The sequence below is a fragment of the Osmerus eperlanus genome, chromosome 19, assembly GCF_963692335.1.
Source record: "Osmerus eperlanus chromosome 19, fOsmEpe2.1, whole genome shotgun sequence".
Lineage (NCBI taxonomy): Eukaryota > Metazoa > Chordata > Actinopteri > Osmeriformes > Osmeridae > Osmerus > Osmerus eperlanus.
Window position 1 is genome coordinate 14,729,813 of NC_085036.1, and position 15,277 is coordinate 14,745,089.

Here is a 15,277-nt window from a genome sequence, read left to right on the forward strand (position 1 = left end):
TGGACCTGAGTGCGGCCAGCCTGAAGGTGGAACAGCTGGAGGCGGAGCTACAGGACCTCTCCTCCCACGAGTCCAAGGAGGAGGCGTCGCTGTCCAAGGTCCGCAAGCTGCAGCGCGAGCTGGAGGCCAAGGTCAAGGACCAGGAGGAGGAGCTGGACGAACAGGCTGGAACCATCCAGATACTGGAGCAGGTAGGACCATCCACATACTGGAGCAGGTAGGACCATCCACATACTGGAGCAGGTAGGACCATCCACATACTGGAGCAGGTAGGACCATCCACATACTGGAGCAGGTAGGACCATCCACATACTGGAGCAGGTAGGACCATCCACATACTGGAGCAGGTGGGACCATCCGTGTGTGTGTGTGTGTGACAGGCCAAGCTGAGGCTGGAGATGGAGATGGAGAGGGCCCGGCAGACCCACTGTAAGGAGCTGGAGAGCAAGGAGGAGGAGGTGGAGGACTTCAGACAGTCCTGCAGCAAGAAGGTAGGCTGCACCCAAGGCTGCATCGCTGCACCCGACCATGCGTCACATGACATTGTGTTCAGGATTTGGCATACCTTGGCATACCTCGTTAGATAAGCGCTGAGCTGCAGTCATTCCAGATCTCAGATCAGCCTGTCATCTTAATGTGTTCATGTCGGGAGTATCTGGATGTTACGTACTGATGCAGCACTGCTACAGCTCTCTGGCACAACTACCAGAGGAGCCATTTAGCTTGATGGATAGGGGTGTGGGTGTCCATCTTTCCTGATCCTCCTCTGTGTGTGTGTGTGTGTGTGTAGCTCAAGCAGCTGGAGCAGCAGCTGGAGGAAGAATATGATGACAAACAGAAAGTTCTCAGAGAGAGGAGAGACCTGGAGGCCCGGCTGCTCAGCACCCAGGACCAGGTACGCCCCAGCTGGTTCTGTCTGACTGTGTTGTGTTCCAGCTGGTTCTGTCTGACTGTGTTGTGTTCCAGCTGGTTCTGTCTGACTGTGTTGAGTTCCAGGTGGTTCTGTCTCATGTGTTGTGTTCCAGGTGGTTCTGTCTCACTGTGTTGTATTCCAGGTGGTTCTGTCTCACTGTGTTGAGTTCCAGGTGGTTCTGTCTGACTGTGTTGAGTTCCAGGTGGTTCTGTCTCATGTGTTGAGTTCCAGGTGGTTCTGTCTGACTGTGTTGTGTTCCAGGTGGTTCTGTCTCATGTGTTGAGTTCCAGGTGGTTCTGTCTGACTGTGTTGTGTTCCAGGTGGTTCTGTCTGACTGTGTTGAGTTCCAGGTGGTTCTGTCTGACTGTGTTGTGTTCCAGGTGGGCCAAAGGGATGTGGAGACAGAGAAGAAGCTGAGGAAGGATCTGAAGAGGACCAAGGTGCTGCTGGCCGATGCTCAGATCATGCTGGACCATCTGAAGAACAATGCCCCCAGCAAGAGGGAGATCGCCCAGCTGAAGAACACGGTAGATCCTCCATCGCCTCTCATCCCCCCTCCCCCCTCCTTTTCCCAATACTCCACCCTCCCTGCTCTGGGAAGTTTTGGAATTATCTTTGACCTTGGCCTAATAATCCTCTTTTCCTCTCCTCCTCCCCCCCTCCTCCTCCCCGTTCCTACTCTCAGCTGGAGGAGTCAGAGTTCACCTGTGCAGCTGCGGTGAAGGCTCGCAAGGGCATGGAGCTGGAGATAGAAGACCTGCACATCCAGATGGAGGACGTGGTCAAAGTCAAGATATCTGTGAGTCTGAGGGGCGGAGAGGAGTGGAGAGATGGAGGGAGAGAACAGAGGGGAGAGGGAGTTTGGGGATTGGGGATAAAAGAGAGAGGAGGGGAGAGATGGAGGGAGATATTCTGGTTGTTAGTCTTCCCCACTGGCCCACCCCCGTAAACCAGAGCTGTGCAGAGCTGCATTTTTTAAACTTGCTGTCTGGAAGTGTAAAGCTAAGGTAAACACTGTCACTGAAGTATCCTAAACCACAAAGCAGTCTCATTACTGCATAGTTCATTTAGTTAGAGTTTTGCATAGTCATTATGTCCAGCTAGCTTGTTTACTTGGCAGGGTTACTACAGTAGTCAGACTGTACACCTTGTCTTGTTGAGAGACATCATTCCAGATGGTGTTAGAATGACATCTTTACTGAGGGCAGCAGGAGAGCAGGAATATGAAGAACATGATTTACACAGTGTGTGTTTATATAGTGTGTTTATACAGTGAGTGTTTATATAGTGTGTGTTTGGCAGCAGAGTTCTTGGCAATCCTCCAGACAGCAGGTTCTCTGCCCCTGGTTGCACCTGAGCCTCACTTTACCAGTTTAGTAGATACACACACCTGCACTCACACACATACATGTCAATACAATATCGCAATAATTTTGACGACGATGTAAAATTTCAAAATATCGTGAATATCGAATATAAAAAAATAAATTAAAAATAATCCTTTTTTTTTTTTTGCTGGTCCTTGTGTTGCTTGTGTTTTAAGATCACCATCTGGCTCTTCTGTGTCCACACACACACACACACACACACACAGACACACACACACAGACACACACACAGAAACCGACAAACTGAAAAAAGCACGCACACAGGTACTCTATTTTGCTCTCTTGTTGTCCCTGCTAATGGGGGCAAAAGAAAATCATGTTTTTTTTATTTAAATGCAAATGCAAACATATCAGGATCGAATATCGTGAATTTTTTGACAATATCGAGATGTATTTTTTTTTTATATCGCCCAGCCCTAACGTGCACACACACACACACCTACATATACTCACACATACTGTCCATCTACACACACACTCACACTTACACTCACACACACACCCTCAGGACCTGCTATACAGGTGAGGCAAGCTGTCTTTCTGTGGGAGGTCTAAATGAGCCAGTCAGAGCTGATGATGTTGGAGGGGCTCCTGTAGAGCAGGACCAGCCTGACGAGCAGCACGACCAGGAGAGCTCTGATGGGCCACACAGACAGGACCATCAGGACCATTGATTACTTTCTCTGGCCTGAAAAACAACCTGCGATAACACTCTCTCCTCCCTCCTCTCTCCTACCCTCCCTCCCCTCTCTCTTCTCCCTCCTCCTCTCTCCCCCCCACCCCCTCCTTCTCTCCTCCCTCCTCTCTTCTCCCCCCCCTCCCTCCTCTCTCCACTCTCCTCCCCCCTCACCCCCTCCCCCCCTCTTCTCTCTCCCCTCCCCCCCTCCTCCTCTCTCCCCCCTCCCTTCCTCTTCTCTCTCCCCTCCCCTCCCTCCTCCTCCCTCCCCTCCCCCCCTCCCCCTCTTCCCCCCTCCCTCCTCCTCTCTCCCCCCTCACCGCCTCCCTCCCCTCCCTCTCTTCCCCCCTCCCTCCTCCTCTCTCCCCCCTCACCCCCTCTTCCCCCCTCCCTCCTCCTCTCTCCCCCCTCACCGCCTCCCCTCCCTCCCCCCTCTTCCCCCCTCCCTCCTCCTCTCTCCACTCTCCTCCCCCCTCACCCCCCCCCCCCCCTCTTCTCTCTCCCCTCCCCCCCTCCTCCTCTCTCCCCCCTCCCTTCCTCTTCTCTCTCCCCTCCTCCTCCCTCCCCTCCCCCCCCTCCCCCCTCTTCCCCCCTCCCTCCTCCTCTCTCCCCCCTCACCCCCTCTTCCCCCCTCCCTCCTCCTCTCTCCCCCCTCACCCCCTCTTCCCCCCTCCCTCCTCCTCTCTCCCCCCTCACCGCCTCCCCTCCCTCCCCCCTCTTCCCCCCTCCCTCCTCCTCTCTCCCCCCTCACCCCCTCCCCTCTCTTCCCCCCTCCCTCCTCCTCTTAGCTGGAGGAGCAGGTGAGCAGGCTGCAGAGGGAGAAGAACGATCTCCAGTCTCGTATGGAGGAGGACCAGGAGGACCTCAATGAGCTCATGAAGAAGCACAAGGCTGCCGTCTCCCAGGTAACGCTGTCTTACTGCCGTCTCCCAGGTAACGCTGTCCTCCTGCTGTCTCCTAGGTAACGCTGTCCTCCCGGCTCAGTCTGGACCGGGCCTTGATAATGTCCGACCAGCTCTGTGTCACGCCTGATGCCTCCAGCTCAGCCCCCTCCAGCCTGCTGCCTCCTGCCTCTAGCCTCCTGCCTCTAACCTGCTGCCTCTAGACTGCTGCCTCCAGCCTCCTGCCTCTAGCCTCCTGCCTCTAGTCTTCAGACTACCCTCCTGCCTCTAGCCTCCTGCCTCCAGCCTCCTGCCTCTAGCCTCCTGCCTGTAGTCTTCAGACTCTAGACTCCTGCCTCTAGCCTCTCTCTCTCTTCTCTCCCTGTCTCTCTCCTCTCTTCTCTCTCTCCTCTCTTCTCTCTCTCCTCTCTTCTCTCCTCTCTCTTTTCTCTCCTCTATTTAGTGTGACACAATCTGGGTGCCAGCATTCATGCTTTCTTTTTACAAAACTGTTTTTCTCTGCATGTGTGGGTGTCTCTCTCCTCTCTCTCTGCATGTGTGGGTGTCTCTCTCCTCTCTCTCTGCATGTGTGGGCGTCTCTCTCTCCTCTCTCTCTGCATGTGTGGGTGTCTCTCTCTCCTCTCTCTCTGCATGTGTGGGTGTCTCTCTCCTCTCTCTGCATGTGTGGGCGTCTCTCTTTCCTCTCTCTCTGCATGTGTGGGTGTCTCTCTCCTCTCTCTCCTCTCTCTCTGCATGTGTGGGCGTCTCTCTCTCCTCTCTCTCTGCATGTGTGGGCGTCTCTCTCTCCTCTCTCTCTGCATGTGTGGGTGTCTCTCTCCTCTCTCTCCTCTCTCTCTGCATGTGTGGGCGTCTCTCTCTCCTCTCTCTCTGCATGTGTGGGCGTCTCTCTTTCCTCTCTCTCTGCATGTGTGGGCGTCTCTCTCTCCTCTCTCTCTGCATGTGTGGGTGTCTCTCTTTCCTCTCTCTCTGCATGTGTGGGTGTCTCTCTTTCCTCTCTCTCTGCATGTGTGGGTGTCTCTCTCTCCTCTCTCTCTGCATGTGTGGGCGTCTCTCTCTCCTCTCTCTCTGCATGTGTGGGCGTCTCTCTCTCCTCTCTCTCTGCATGTGTGGGTGTCTCTCTCTCCTCTCTCTCTGCATGTGTGGGTGTCTCTCTTTCCTCTCTCTCTGCATGTGTGGGTGTCTCTCTCTCCTCTCTCTCTGCATGTGTGGGTGTCTCTCTCTCCTCTCTCTCTGCATGTGTGGGCGTCTCTCTCTCCTCTCTCTCTGCATGTGTGGGCGTCTCTCTCTCCTCTCTCTCTGCATGTATGGGTGTCTCTCTCTCTTCTCTCACTGTTCATGGGTAGAGGCTGTTCCACTGCTCATCCTGTAAATTACAGGAGACACAGACATATTACTTGAGCTTGTTTTGTTACATTGTCACGTTTAGTTGATATCTTAAATACACATGTAGCACACACACACACACAAACAGGCATGCACACAATATACAGACCACACACACCTACTGACTGCTCTCTCTCTGTGTATGGTGTGTGTGTGTGTACAGTCTGCCAGGGACCTGAGCCAGATCAGTGATCTGCAGGCCCAGCTGGAGGAAGCTCAGAAGGACAAGCAGGAGGTCCAGGACAAGGTACAGTCCCCCTAACCCTCCCTCTCTCTTTCCCCCTCTCTCTCTCCCCCACTCCCCCTATCCCCCTCTCTCTGTCTCTCTCTCTCCCTCTCTCCCTATCTCTCTCCACCACTCCCCCTATCCCCCTCTCTCTGTCTCTCTCTCTCTCTCTCCCTCTCTCTCTCTCTCCCTAACCCTCTTTCTCTCTCTCTTTCTCTCTCCCTAACTCTCTCTCTCTCTGTCCCTAACCCTCTCTCTCTCCCTAACTCCCTCCCTAACCCTCTCTCTCTCTCTCTCTCTCTCTCTCTCTCTCTCTCTCTCCCTAACCCTATTTCTCTCTCTCTTTCTCCCTAACTCTCTCCCTAACTCTCTCTCTCCCTAACCCTCTTTCTCTCTTTCTTTCTCTCTCCCTAACTCTCTCTCTCTCTGTCCCTAACCCTCTCTCTCTCCCTAACTCCCTCCCTAACCCTCCCTCTCTCTCTCTCTCTCTCTCTCTCTCTCCCTAACCCTATTTCTCTCTCTCTTTCTCCCTAACTCTCTCCCTAACTCTCTCTCTCCCTAACCCTCCCTCTCTCTCTCTTTCTCTCTCTCTCTTTCTCTCCCTAACCCTCCCTCTCCGTCTCTCTCTCCCCCTCCCCCTCCCGTAAACAGTCCCTCCCTCCCTGGGTGGTTCTGAAGGCAGATAGCCATCTAAAGCCTGCGATCTGGCAGTGATTAGCAGCTCCCTGAGAGAGGTGTGTCGGTCTCCTTAACCCCATGAAAGAGAAACTCCAAATCCTGCTCCTCTCACAAGCAGAGCTCTCATTAGGGGGACCTGGTGCATTGTGGGTAGAGTTTTTGTCAATGTTTCACTTTCATCCCCTTATCAGTTATGAGCAAAGTATCAGATTGAACAAGTTTGTAAAGCATTGATCTCCCCACACAAAGGCCCTGGTGATCGTTATTCACCCTGCTGCTGCCCTGGCTCCTGGCTATTAGAGGCCACAAGGCTTATCAGCTCATTGGCTATTCATCTCAAATTCTCCTGGCAGGAAAGACAACAATAAAGCGGGTTATCTGGCCTGCTTGTTATTCCCACCGAGGAGGAGGAGGGAATGGGAATGTTTCCCGTCTGTTAATTGGCTCGGACACTTGTTTAGTTGAGACCGGTGTGTTGTACTGAATGAGGTGTGGACCTGGTTTTCAAGCATTCCTCTGTTTGTGTGTGTGTGTGTTGTTGTGTGTGTGCATGGAACTGATTGATTGTGTGTGTTGTTGTGTGTGTGTGTGTGTGTGTGTGCATGGAACTGTTTGTGTGTGTGTGTTGTTGTGTGTGTGTGTGTGTTGTTGTGTGTGTGTGTGTGTGTGTGTGTGCGTGTGTGTGTGTGTTGCGCCCCCAGCTGCAGTCTCTCCAGAGCCAGCTGGAGTTCCAGGAGCAGTCCATGGTGGAGAAGTCCCTGGTCAGCCGACAGGAGGCCAAGATCAGAGAGCTGGAGACTAAGCTGGAGTACGAGAGGACCCAGATCAAACGCCTGGAGGTCAGCGGGGAGGGAGGGAGGGATAACGAGAGATAACGAGAGGGAGAGAGAGATGGAGAGATGTGGTCAGGTCAGTGACCATGTCCAGTGAGGGAAATGCTTTCCAGGACACCCCGAACAGACTGATCCATGCTGGGGTTCTATATTCCTGAGTTCAGTCTCATGTCCTCTCTGCTACAACTCCCACTGGCTCTGTTAGGATTTCATCCTTGACAGGGCTGTGTTGCCTGCTCACACACACACACACACACACACACACACACACACACACACACACACTCAGAGATTGTGTGTGGTTGTCCAGAGCCTGGTGGGGCGTCTGAAGGAGAACCTGGAGAAGATGACGGAGGAGAGAGACCAGCGCGTGGCGGCGGAGAGCCGGGAGAGAGACCAGAACAAGCGTCTGCAGAGGCAGAGCCGGGACATGAAGGAGGAGATGGGAGAGCTGGCCAAGAAGGAGGCAGAGGCCAGCCGCAAGAAACACGAGCTGGTGAGACTGGACCAGGGGTCAGGGGTCAGGGGTCAGGGACCACCAGGGGCCTCTACAGCCCAGGGGGGGGGGGGGGGGGGGTCGATGGGTGTGTGTGTGTGTGTGAAACAGACATGCTGCAGTATCTCATGCTCTGACTGCCCTTCAGGAAATGGACATTGAGAGTCTGGAGGCGGCCAATCAGAGCCTGCAGGCAGACCTCAAGCTGGCTTTCAGGAGGATAGGAGACCTGCAGGCCGCTATAGAGGACGACATGGAAAGTGACGACAATGACGACCTCATCAACAAGTAGGCACCTCTCTATCTCATTCTTCCACTCTCTCTCTTTACCTCTCCACCTCTCTCTCCCCCTCTCTCTCTTCCTCTCCCTCCTGCCTCCTATGTGAGTGACAGTAGCAGTTGGTCCTTGGAGACTACCTCGCTGCTATGCTCTTTCAGAAGGGTTTCCAGCTTTGGGGAACAGTTGACTAAAGGTCAATGCTCGTTATTTTGCCAATTTGTCATTCAATTATTATTTTTATTTTTTTTAACTTATTATTTCCTTACTGCCTTTCTCTACACCTCCTTTCGCTCTTGCTCTCTCCTCCCCCTCCTCCCCCATCTCTCTGCCCCCTCCTCCCCCATCTCTCTTCCTGTCTCTTTCTCTTAGTCTCTCCAGTACCACTCTCTCCTAGTTGAGTTCCTCCTGTCCCTGATCTCCTGTCAGCTTGTGTCTGTGGTTCAGCCTGCTGCAGTGGGGCTGCTCTGCCCTGTGGTTCAGCCTGCTGCAGTGGGGCTGCTCTGCCCTGTGGTTCAGCCTGCTGCAGTGGGGCTGCTCTGCCCTGTGGTTCAGCCTGCTGCAGTGGGGCTGCTCTGCCCTGTGGTTCAGCCTGCTGCAGTGGGGCTGCTCTGCCCTGTGGTTCAGCCTGCTGCAGTGGGGCTGCTCTGCCCTGTGGTTCAGCCTGCTGCAGTGGGGCTGCTCTGCCCTGTGGTTCAGCCTGCTGCAGTGGGGCTGCTCTGCCCTGTGGTTCAGCCTGCTGCAGTGGGGCTGCTCTGCCCTGTGGTTCAGCCTGCTGCAGTGGGGCTGCTCTGCCCTGGCTCCAAGCCTCAGCTCTGCAGTAACACACACACACAGGAGGATCACTACAGCAGTGTGACCAGAGCTGTTCTGCTGGGGATGAGCATGATGCTCTCATAGCTCAGCTCAGAGTAGCTCCTCCAGCACATTACACCCCCCTCCTCCCTCCTCCTTCTCCTCCTCCTCCCTCCTCCTCCTCCCTCCTCCTCCTCTACAGTCTGTGTGGTATTTCTCACATCATTTTTCTTATTCTTCTGTTCTATTGTGTTTCCTCCCAATCGTCCCCAGTTTACAAGACATGGTGACAAAGTATCAGAAGAAGAAGAACAAAACGTGAGAGGACAAAAGCCTCCTTCCCCCTCTTTCTTCTCCTCCTGTTGTCTCTCCATCCTGCCCTGAGCGAGGGAATGATGCGGTGTTCAGGAGGCCTGACTGTCTGGACACCTGTCTGCCTGAACACCTGTCTGCCTGAACACCTGTCTGCCTGAACACCTGTCTGCCTGTACACCTGTCTGCCTGTACACCTGTCTGCCTGAACACCTGTCTGCCTGAACACCTGTCTGCCTGAACACCTGTCTTCCTGAACACCTGTCTGCCTGTAGTCAGTCAGGTCGACCCAGTCAGAACCACACGCAGATGAAACAGTTCTTAAACCCGTCTGAGTGTGTTAAAGTGACGAGGCTGATGGACACAGCATCATCCTCTCTAATGGTGACATCACTTGATTAGACTCATTCCGACCCTGAGCATGCTTCCTGTCAGGTGACACGCCACTAACGCATGGTGCTGTTGACACGGTAACAGACCCCATTGTTTGATTGTTCCCATCGTCATGTGTGTGTGCCTGAATCTCACATGTCTCCTGTCTTGATGCCTGCCTGTGCTGCTTGTGGAAGTCTGCAGTGTTTCAGTGGGTTTGGATTTGACATACAGGTTGAGTCTAAATCAGCAGTTTTTTAAGAGCATCAGCTGGGAGAAGATCCAGGAGGAGAGAAGACCTCTGGCTATCCCTCTCTCCCTGTCTCTCTATGTCTCTCTCTCTCTCTCTCTCTCTCTCTCTCTGTCTATCTCTATGTTTATGTCTCTCTCTCTTTCTCTCTCTCTCTATGTCTCTCTCTCTCGCTCTCTCGCTCTCTCGCTCTCTCTCTCTCTCTCTCTCTCTCTCTCTCTCTCTCTCTCTCTCTCGCTCTCTCGCTCTCTCGCTCTCTCTCTCTCGCTCTCTGTGACGTCTGTCTCACGCTGGCTCCCACTTTGTGATGCCGGAGAGGAAGAAGTGAATCACCATGGTTACTTAGGAGCAAATTAGTTCTCTCTTTGATCTTGATGTAATAGCAGGGAGATAAACAATAATGGAAGAATTGATTTCTCACTGAATTGTGAAGTGAATGTTCCACAGTCACCCCCCCCCGCCCCTCTCCCCTTTGATCTTTATTTGTAGTAATTGGACCAATTTTAAAGTGACAAAGTCAGGAGGTTTTCTCTAACGGGAGGAGGAAAGGAAATGTTGATGACATTTTTTCTGTGTGGGGGAGGTGGGGGGAGAGGGGAGGGCGGGTTGGGGGTGAGGGGGAGGTGAGGGGGGAGGTGGGGAAACAGAAACGGCAAGACTGTGGTTTATGTTTCAGTGTTCTGAGCAACACTCTGCCACCCAAACATGTTCGGTCTGCATGACGTCTGAAAGGTTCTTGTCATCCAGCTGTGTTCACAGACACACAGAGAGAGTCAGGGAGAGCTGTGTTCACAGACACACAGAGAGAGTCAGGGAGAGCTGTGTTCACAGACACAGAGAGAGTCAGGGAGAGCTGTGTTCACAGACACACAGAGAGAGTCAGGGAGAGCTGTGTTCACAGACACAGAGAGAGTCAGGGAGAGCTGTGTTCACAGACACACAGAGAGAGTCAGGGAGAGCTGTGTTCACAGACACAGAGAGAGTCAGGGAGAGCTGTGTTCACAAACACACAGAGAGAGTCAGGGAGAGCTGTGTTCACAAACACACAGAGAGAGTCAGGGAGAGCTGTGTTCACAGACACAGAGAGTCAGGGAGAGCTGTGTTCACAGTGTAGCGGAGATGCAGGGCTGCTGGAGGGTGTTTGTCAGGACCGGTTAGTGTCCAGCACTGCGTGTTCCCCCCCGAGCCTGAACGCTGCTCTGCCTCTGGTGAGGACGGGACGCGCGGGGTGTGGGACAGCGTTAAGATAAACAAATCAGGATTTGTTTAGTGTTTTTGAAAAGGTTTTTTTTTTTAAATGCGCCATTGATGAAGACTACTATATTGTAGGTCCAGTGGCTGTAAGGGAGGGTTTGAAGTGCAGGGCTAGTGAAGGCAGGGTGTTTGGTAAACACAGAACATGTCTTAAGACTTGCTGTTTGGACTGGTGTACTCTGCTGTCTGTGTGGCCACAGGAAGAACAGTCACTCTGTTCACAACACAATCCTGTCTGTGTGTAGGCCTGCATCTTGTGGATGTCCTGTTTAAACTGGGATCTTGTTTCCACGCCCTCACCTCTAACAGCTACAGAGACACTGGGCTTGTGTGTCCTGCCTGTCCTCTAACAGCTACAGAGACACTGGGCTTGTGTGTCCTGCCTGTCCTCTAACAGCTACAGAGACACTGGGCTTGTGTGTCCTGCCTGTCCTCTAACAGCTACAGAGACACTGGGCTTGTGTGTCCTGCCTGTCCTCTAACAGCTACAGAGACACTGGGCTCCTCAGCTGTGTGTCCTGCCTGTCCTGCCTCATCACACCTGTCTCCCCCCTCCCCCCAGCGGAGACGACTCGGAGACCGACTCGGAGGTGGAGGACCGCGTGGACGGGGTGAAGTCCTGGCTGTCCAGGAACAAGGGCTCCTCTAAGACCCTGTCAGACGACAGCAGCCCGAAGACTTCCAGGTCAGTGCCCTGCTCCTGTCACCAGGCCTTCGGCTTGGCTGGTTATCTACTGTAGACAACCTGTGTTAGAACACCGCTTCCTGTTGTAAGACAAAGCTTCAGTGAGAGAACCCAGGAAGAACAGGAGCTGATCAGGTTAATGGAGAATGTTGACAGTGAGATCTATGAGCTGAAACATTCTTTATTCAGCACTTCACGGCTTCCACTGAATTCATTTCACCTCTTGATTTTGCTAGCTGTCTCTGAAAATGTAATTATCGGCTCATGGTTTTCTCTCTCAAGTTCAGGACTCCTTACCTTCCTCTCCCTCGCTCTGTTCCTCTGTTTTGTTTCATGTCGACTGATTCCTGCGTCTGCGACCTCACGACCCCTCAGAAATGTTGCCAGCACTGACGTTAAGGAGGGGAGGGAGGTGAAGGAGGGGAAGGAGGGGAGGGAGGGTAAGGAGGCGAGGGAGGGGAGCAGGGACAGTAAGGACAGTAAGGAGGGAGAGCAGAGCAGGGCAGTGTCAGTGGTGAGTTCCCTCAGCTACAGGAAGCGCTCCATGAAGGACTCCATCGGGGGCGCAGGAGACGAGAGCTCCCTTTTCAGCACGCTGAAGGAACAGTCGGACGCCCCCGACCAGTCATCGCTCCGCAGGGCCAAGGCCCGGGGCGAGGATGCCACGGAGGAGCGCAGGAGGGCGGGCGAGGATGTGGACGACCGTGGCTCTGTCATCTCCCAGGCGTACTCGGAGGCCGCCAGCCGCGCCAGGAAGGGTCTGGAGCGCCGCTGGGCCCCTCGCAGCCCCGACACTGACAGAGACTCCACCCTGTCCTCGCTTGCGCCCAGCCGGGTGTCCCTGCGGAGGGCGCTGGACGACGAGGAGGACGGCAGGTCGACCGTCAGCAGCGTGAGCTCCAGCGCGCGGGCCCTGCGACGCAGCGCGTCCTGGGTGGATGACGGCCGCAGCGCGTCCTGGGTGGATGACGGCCGCAGCGACTCGTACGGCCCGCCTGTCAGCCCTGGTGGGGCCTGGCGGTCCGGGGGGCGTAGCCCGGGCAGCGTGTCTCTGGCACGGAGCAGCCGGCTCAGCGAGTTCGGCCTGCGGGTCGACGATGACGCCGCCAGCGTGGCGTTCAGCGAGGGCGGGGCCTCCAGCTCCCTGAGACGCAGCCTGTCCTCGCCCGCACAGCCACGCCCCTCCGACCCCCCCGACCCGGCCGAGGTCAAGTCCGTCACGCACCGCACCTACCTGGACCCTGACCTGGAGGCGGCCATCAACGAGGTACTCAGCTTCAAACCCATCAAGTTCAAACGCAGCAAGCTGGAGGACTCTGAGGAGGAGCAGGAGCAGGACGAGGGGGGGAGGGAGGAGGAGGAGCCGGAGGAGAGGAGGAGCGTGCGGGGGGAGCAGGGGGGGGACCTGGGTTCTGGGCGTAGCGCGTCCAGCTTGTGGAGGTGTGGCTCAGCGGCGGAGCGCCCCGAATCCTCCAGCAGCTCGCGCTCACGCAAGGCCAAGAAGAAGAAGAAGAGCTCCGAGTCCTCGTCATCGGACGGCCGGCGTAGCCACGGAAACCGGAGGAGCAGCTCCAGGAAGAACAAGAAGTCCAGGAAGGGATCAAAGAAGAAGGAGAGCGAATCAGATTCCTCCTCCTCTTCCTCCTCCTCCTCTTCCTCTTCTTCGGGCTCAACCATCTCCTACCGTAGCTCCAACAGCGTGAAGAGAGGCCCCGCCCCCCTGCGCCCCGGCGCCCCCCCACGCCCCTCAGAGGAGGAGGAGGAGGAGGAGGAAAGAGCTCCCAGGAGAGAGGGCAAAAAGAAACAGAAGAAGGTGGACAGTGTGGTGATGAAGTACCTGTACAAGCCTGACAGCGACTAGAGGATACAAGCTACAGTAGGTGGAGATGCAGCCAGCTGTGTCCCTAACCAGCCCAGCCTGGAGATGAGAAGTACATTAACACGCTAACCCTGTCTGACATGGTTTTTTAACTGGTTGGTTTTCATTAGACCTAGGGTGTCCCAATCCGTGTGATGATGTGGATGTGAAAAGCAGGGTTTAATTTCTGCTTTCTTGAGTAATGATGACTCATGATTAAACGTGCTTTAGTGTGTCAAGGTTGCCAGTTTCTGAGCAGAACAAGCAGCAGCAGTGTGTGTGCATGTTAATTGAGTTTTGGCCCTTATCGACGTGGCAGGAACACAAAGCTAAATGCATGTTGTTCTGTGTTGTTCTTGTGGTTGTACATTTGAATGGATTCGGACACACCCAAGTGATTTATGACTACAACACAACAGCCCCCGCTACACTAGCATCCATCAACGAGGGACGTTTAGCACATGACTGAAGATGAAAGGGAATATGCCTCCCGATTGCCACAAATGCCCACTCTCGTTGATGGATACTGGGCAGATATTAACATAATGTCTTTTATCTTATATGAAGCTGTCGAACAGTAGCTGTGATCTTTGGACTGCATGTTTAGTAAGCAGCTGGTTCTTACTGCAGAGTGTGGACAGTTTACCCTTGTATCGTTTAGAATCACACACCAGCGCATTATATTACAGAGAAAATAGAAACACAACTGTATGTTCTGACCTTTGCAACCTTTCTGCATGAAAATACTGTTCAGTTTGCTGTGTTTGAGTGTTTAGGTTTGGCAAACTTTTTTTCCCTGCCTGATGTGCAGCCCAGTATTGATCAGAGCAGGGGGGGGCTGGGCTGTGTTCTGATAGGCTGTGAGCCTGGAGGAGGGTTGACCCTGGAGGAGGGGTGACCCTGGAGGAGGGGTGATGTGTGGCCAGCAGGCTGGTCAGCGTGCTGCCTCGGGCAGGTGTGAACACAGACTCCTCTCCTGTCCTTCATACTAACACTGTATTTCTCTCTCCTGGTCCCTAGCCCGCCGCTCTACCGCAGACACTTGAGCGTGGCCAAGCCAGAGGAGAAGGAGAAGGAGGAGGAGGAGAAGGAGAAGGAGGAGGAAAAGGAGGAGGAGGAGGAGGAGAAGGAGGAGGAGAAAGAGGAGGAGAAAGAGGAGGAGAAAGAGGAGGAGAAAGAGGAGGAGAAAGAGGAGGAGAAGGAGGAGGAGAAGGAGGGACAGTTCCTGAAGGAGAGTGACAGCGACGGGAGGCTGGCAGAGACTTCTGCATAACCCAGGGTTACGCACCCCCCTCTCACACGCCACGCCCCTCTCTCACAGGCCACACCCCTCTGTCTCACAAACACACACATACACACACTCACACACAAACTGGGGAAGAACCCTTCCCTCTTTCTGCCCCCTCTCTCTCTGGATCATGATAAGGGCCGCTGTATACCAGACCAGCGCAGGTCAGGACAGAGAAGGGGCACACACACACACACACACACACACATGCACCATTCTATCTACTGCCTATCTGGCCTCCATGCAGTGTAGTACAGCTGATCCGTAGAGCTTTATTTTGGAAGAAATCACAGTATATTTCAGAGTGTTACAGTATGGGGAGTCCATCGACTTAATGAAATTCCATCTTAGTATCTCTCCTGTCTCGCTCCCGCTTCTCTGCAGCCTGTACCGCTACTGAAGCACCCTGAGTAGAGGACTAGCTGTTTTTAAGAGATATCAGCAGAGCTTAACTTATCATCGCTGGAGTATTTAAGAAAACTGCTTTTCATAACTTCAGCTCCTGTCATCTCTGGAGGTTTTATTAGTAATGTTTTCTGGGTGGCTGCCTGAAGCATCTTCCATAACTGGAGTTCATTAAGCAGCAGTTGACCCTGACCTGTCACTCTAAGATGTCTCCTCCTCCCTGCTCTCCACACCTGCCTCCAACCATCAGCCTGGCATACCTGCCCCTGCTGCAGGAACCATCAGC

The 15,277-nt window shown here is 54.1% G+C and overlaps 1 protein-coding gene across 1 annotated transcript in view; it reads left to right on the forward strand.

The window, feature by feature from the left end:
- Positions 1-14,408, forward strand: part of LOC134039845 (unconventional myosin-XVIIIa-like) — a 61,931-nt gene extending 47,523 nt beyond the window's left edge. The window contains exons 29-42 of the mRNA XM_062485964.1: positions 1-191; positions 381-491; positions 791-895; positions 1,294-1,440; positions 1,599-1,712; positions 3,766-3,882; positions 5,426-5,509; positions 6,868-7,005; positions 7,310-7,495; positions 7,644-7,783; positions 8,841-8,885; positions 11,318-11,440; positions 11,816-13,316; positions 14,319-14,408. The exon at positions 1-191 is cut by the window's left edge and continues 10 nt beyond it. Of these exons, the coding sequence (XP_062341948.1) occupies positions 1-191; positions 381-491; positions 791-895; positions 1,294-1,440; positions 1,599-1,712; positions 3,766-3,882; positions 5,426-5,509; positions 6,868-7,005; positions 7,310-7,495; positions 7,644-7,783; positions 8,841-8,885; positions 11,318-11,440; positions 11,816-13,301 (2,987 nt within the window). The 3' untranslated portion in view covers positions 13,302-13,316; positions 14,319-14,408. The remainder of the gene's footprint in view (positions 192-380; positions 492-790; positions 896-1,293; positions 1,441-1,598; positions 1,713-3,765; positions 3,883-5,425; positions 5,510-6,867; positions 7,006-7,309; positions 7,496-7,643; positions 7,784-8,840; positions 8,886-11,317; positions 11,441-11,815; positions 13,317-14,318) is intronic.
- Positions 14,409-15,277: the final 869 nt, after the last annotated feature.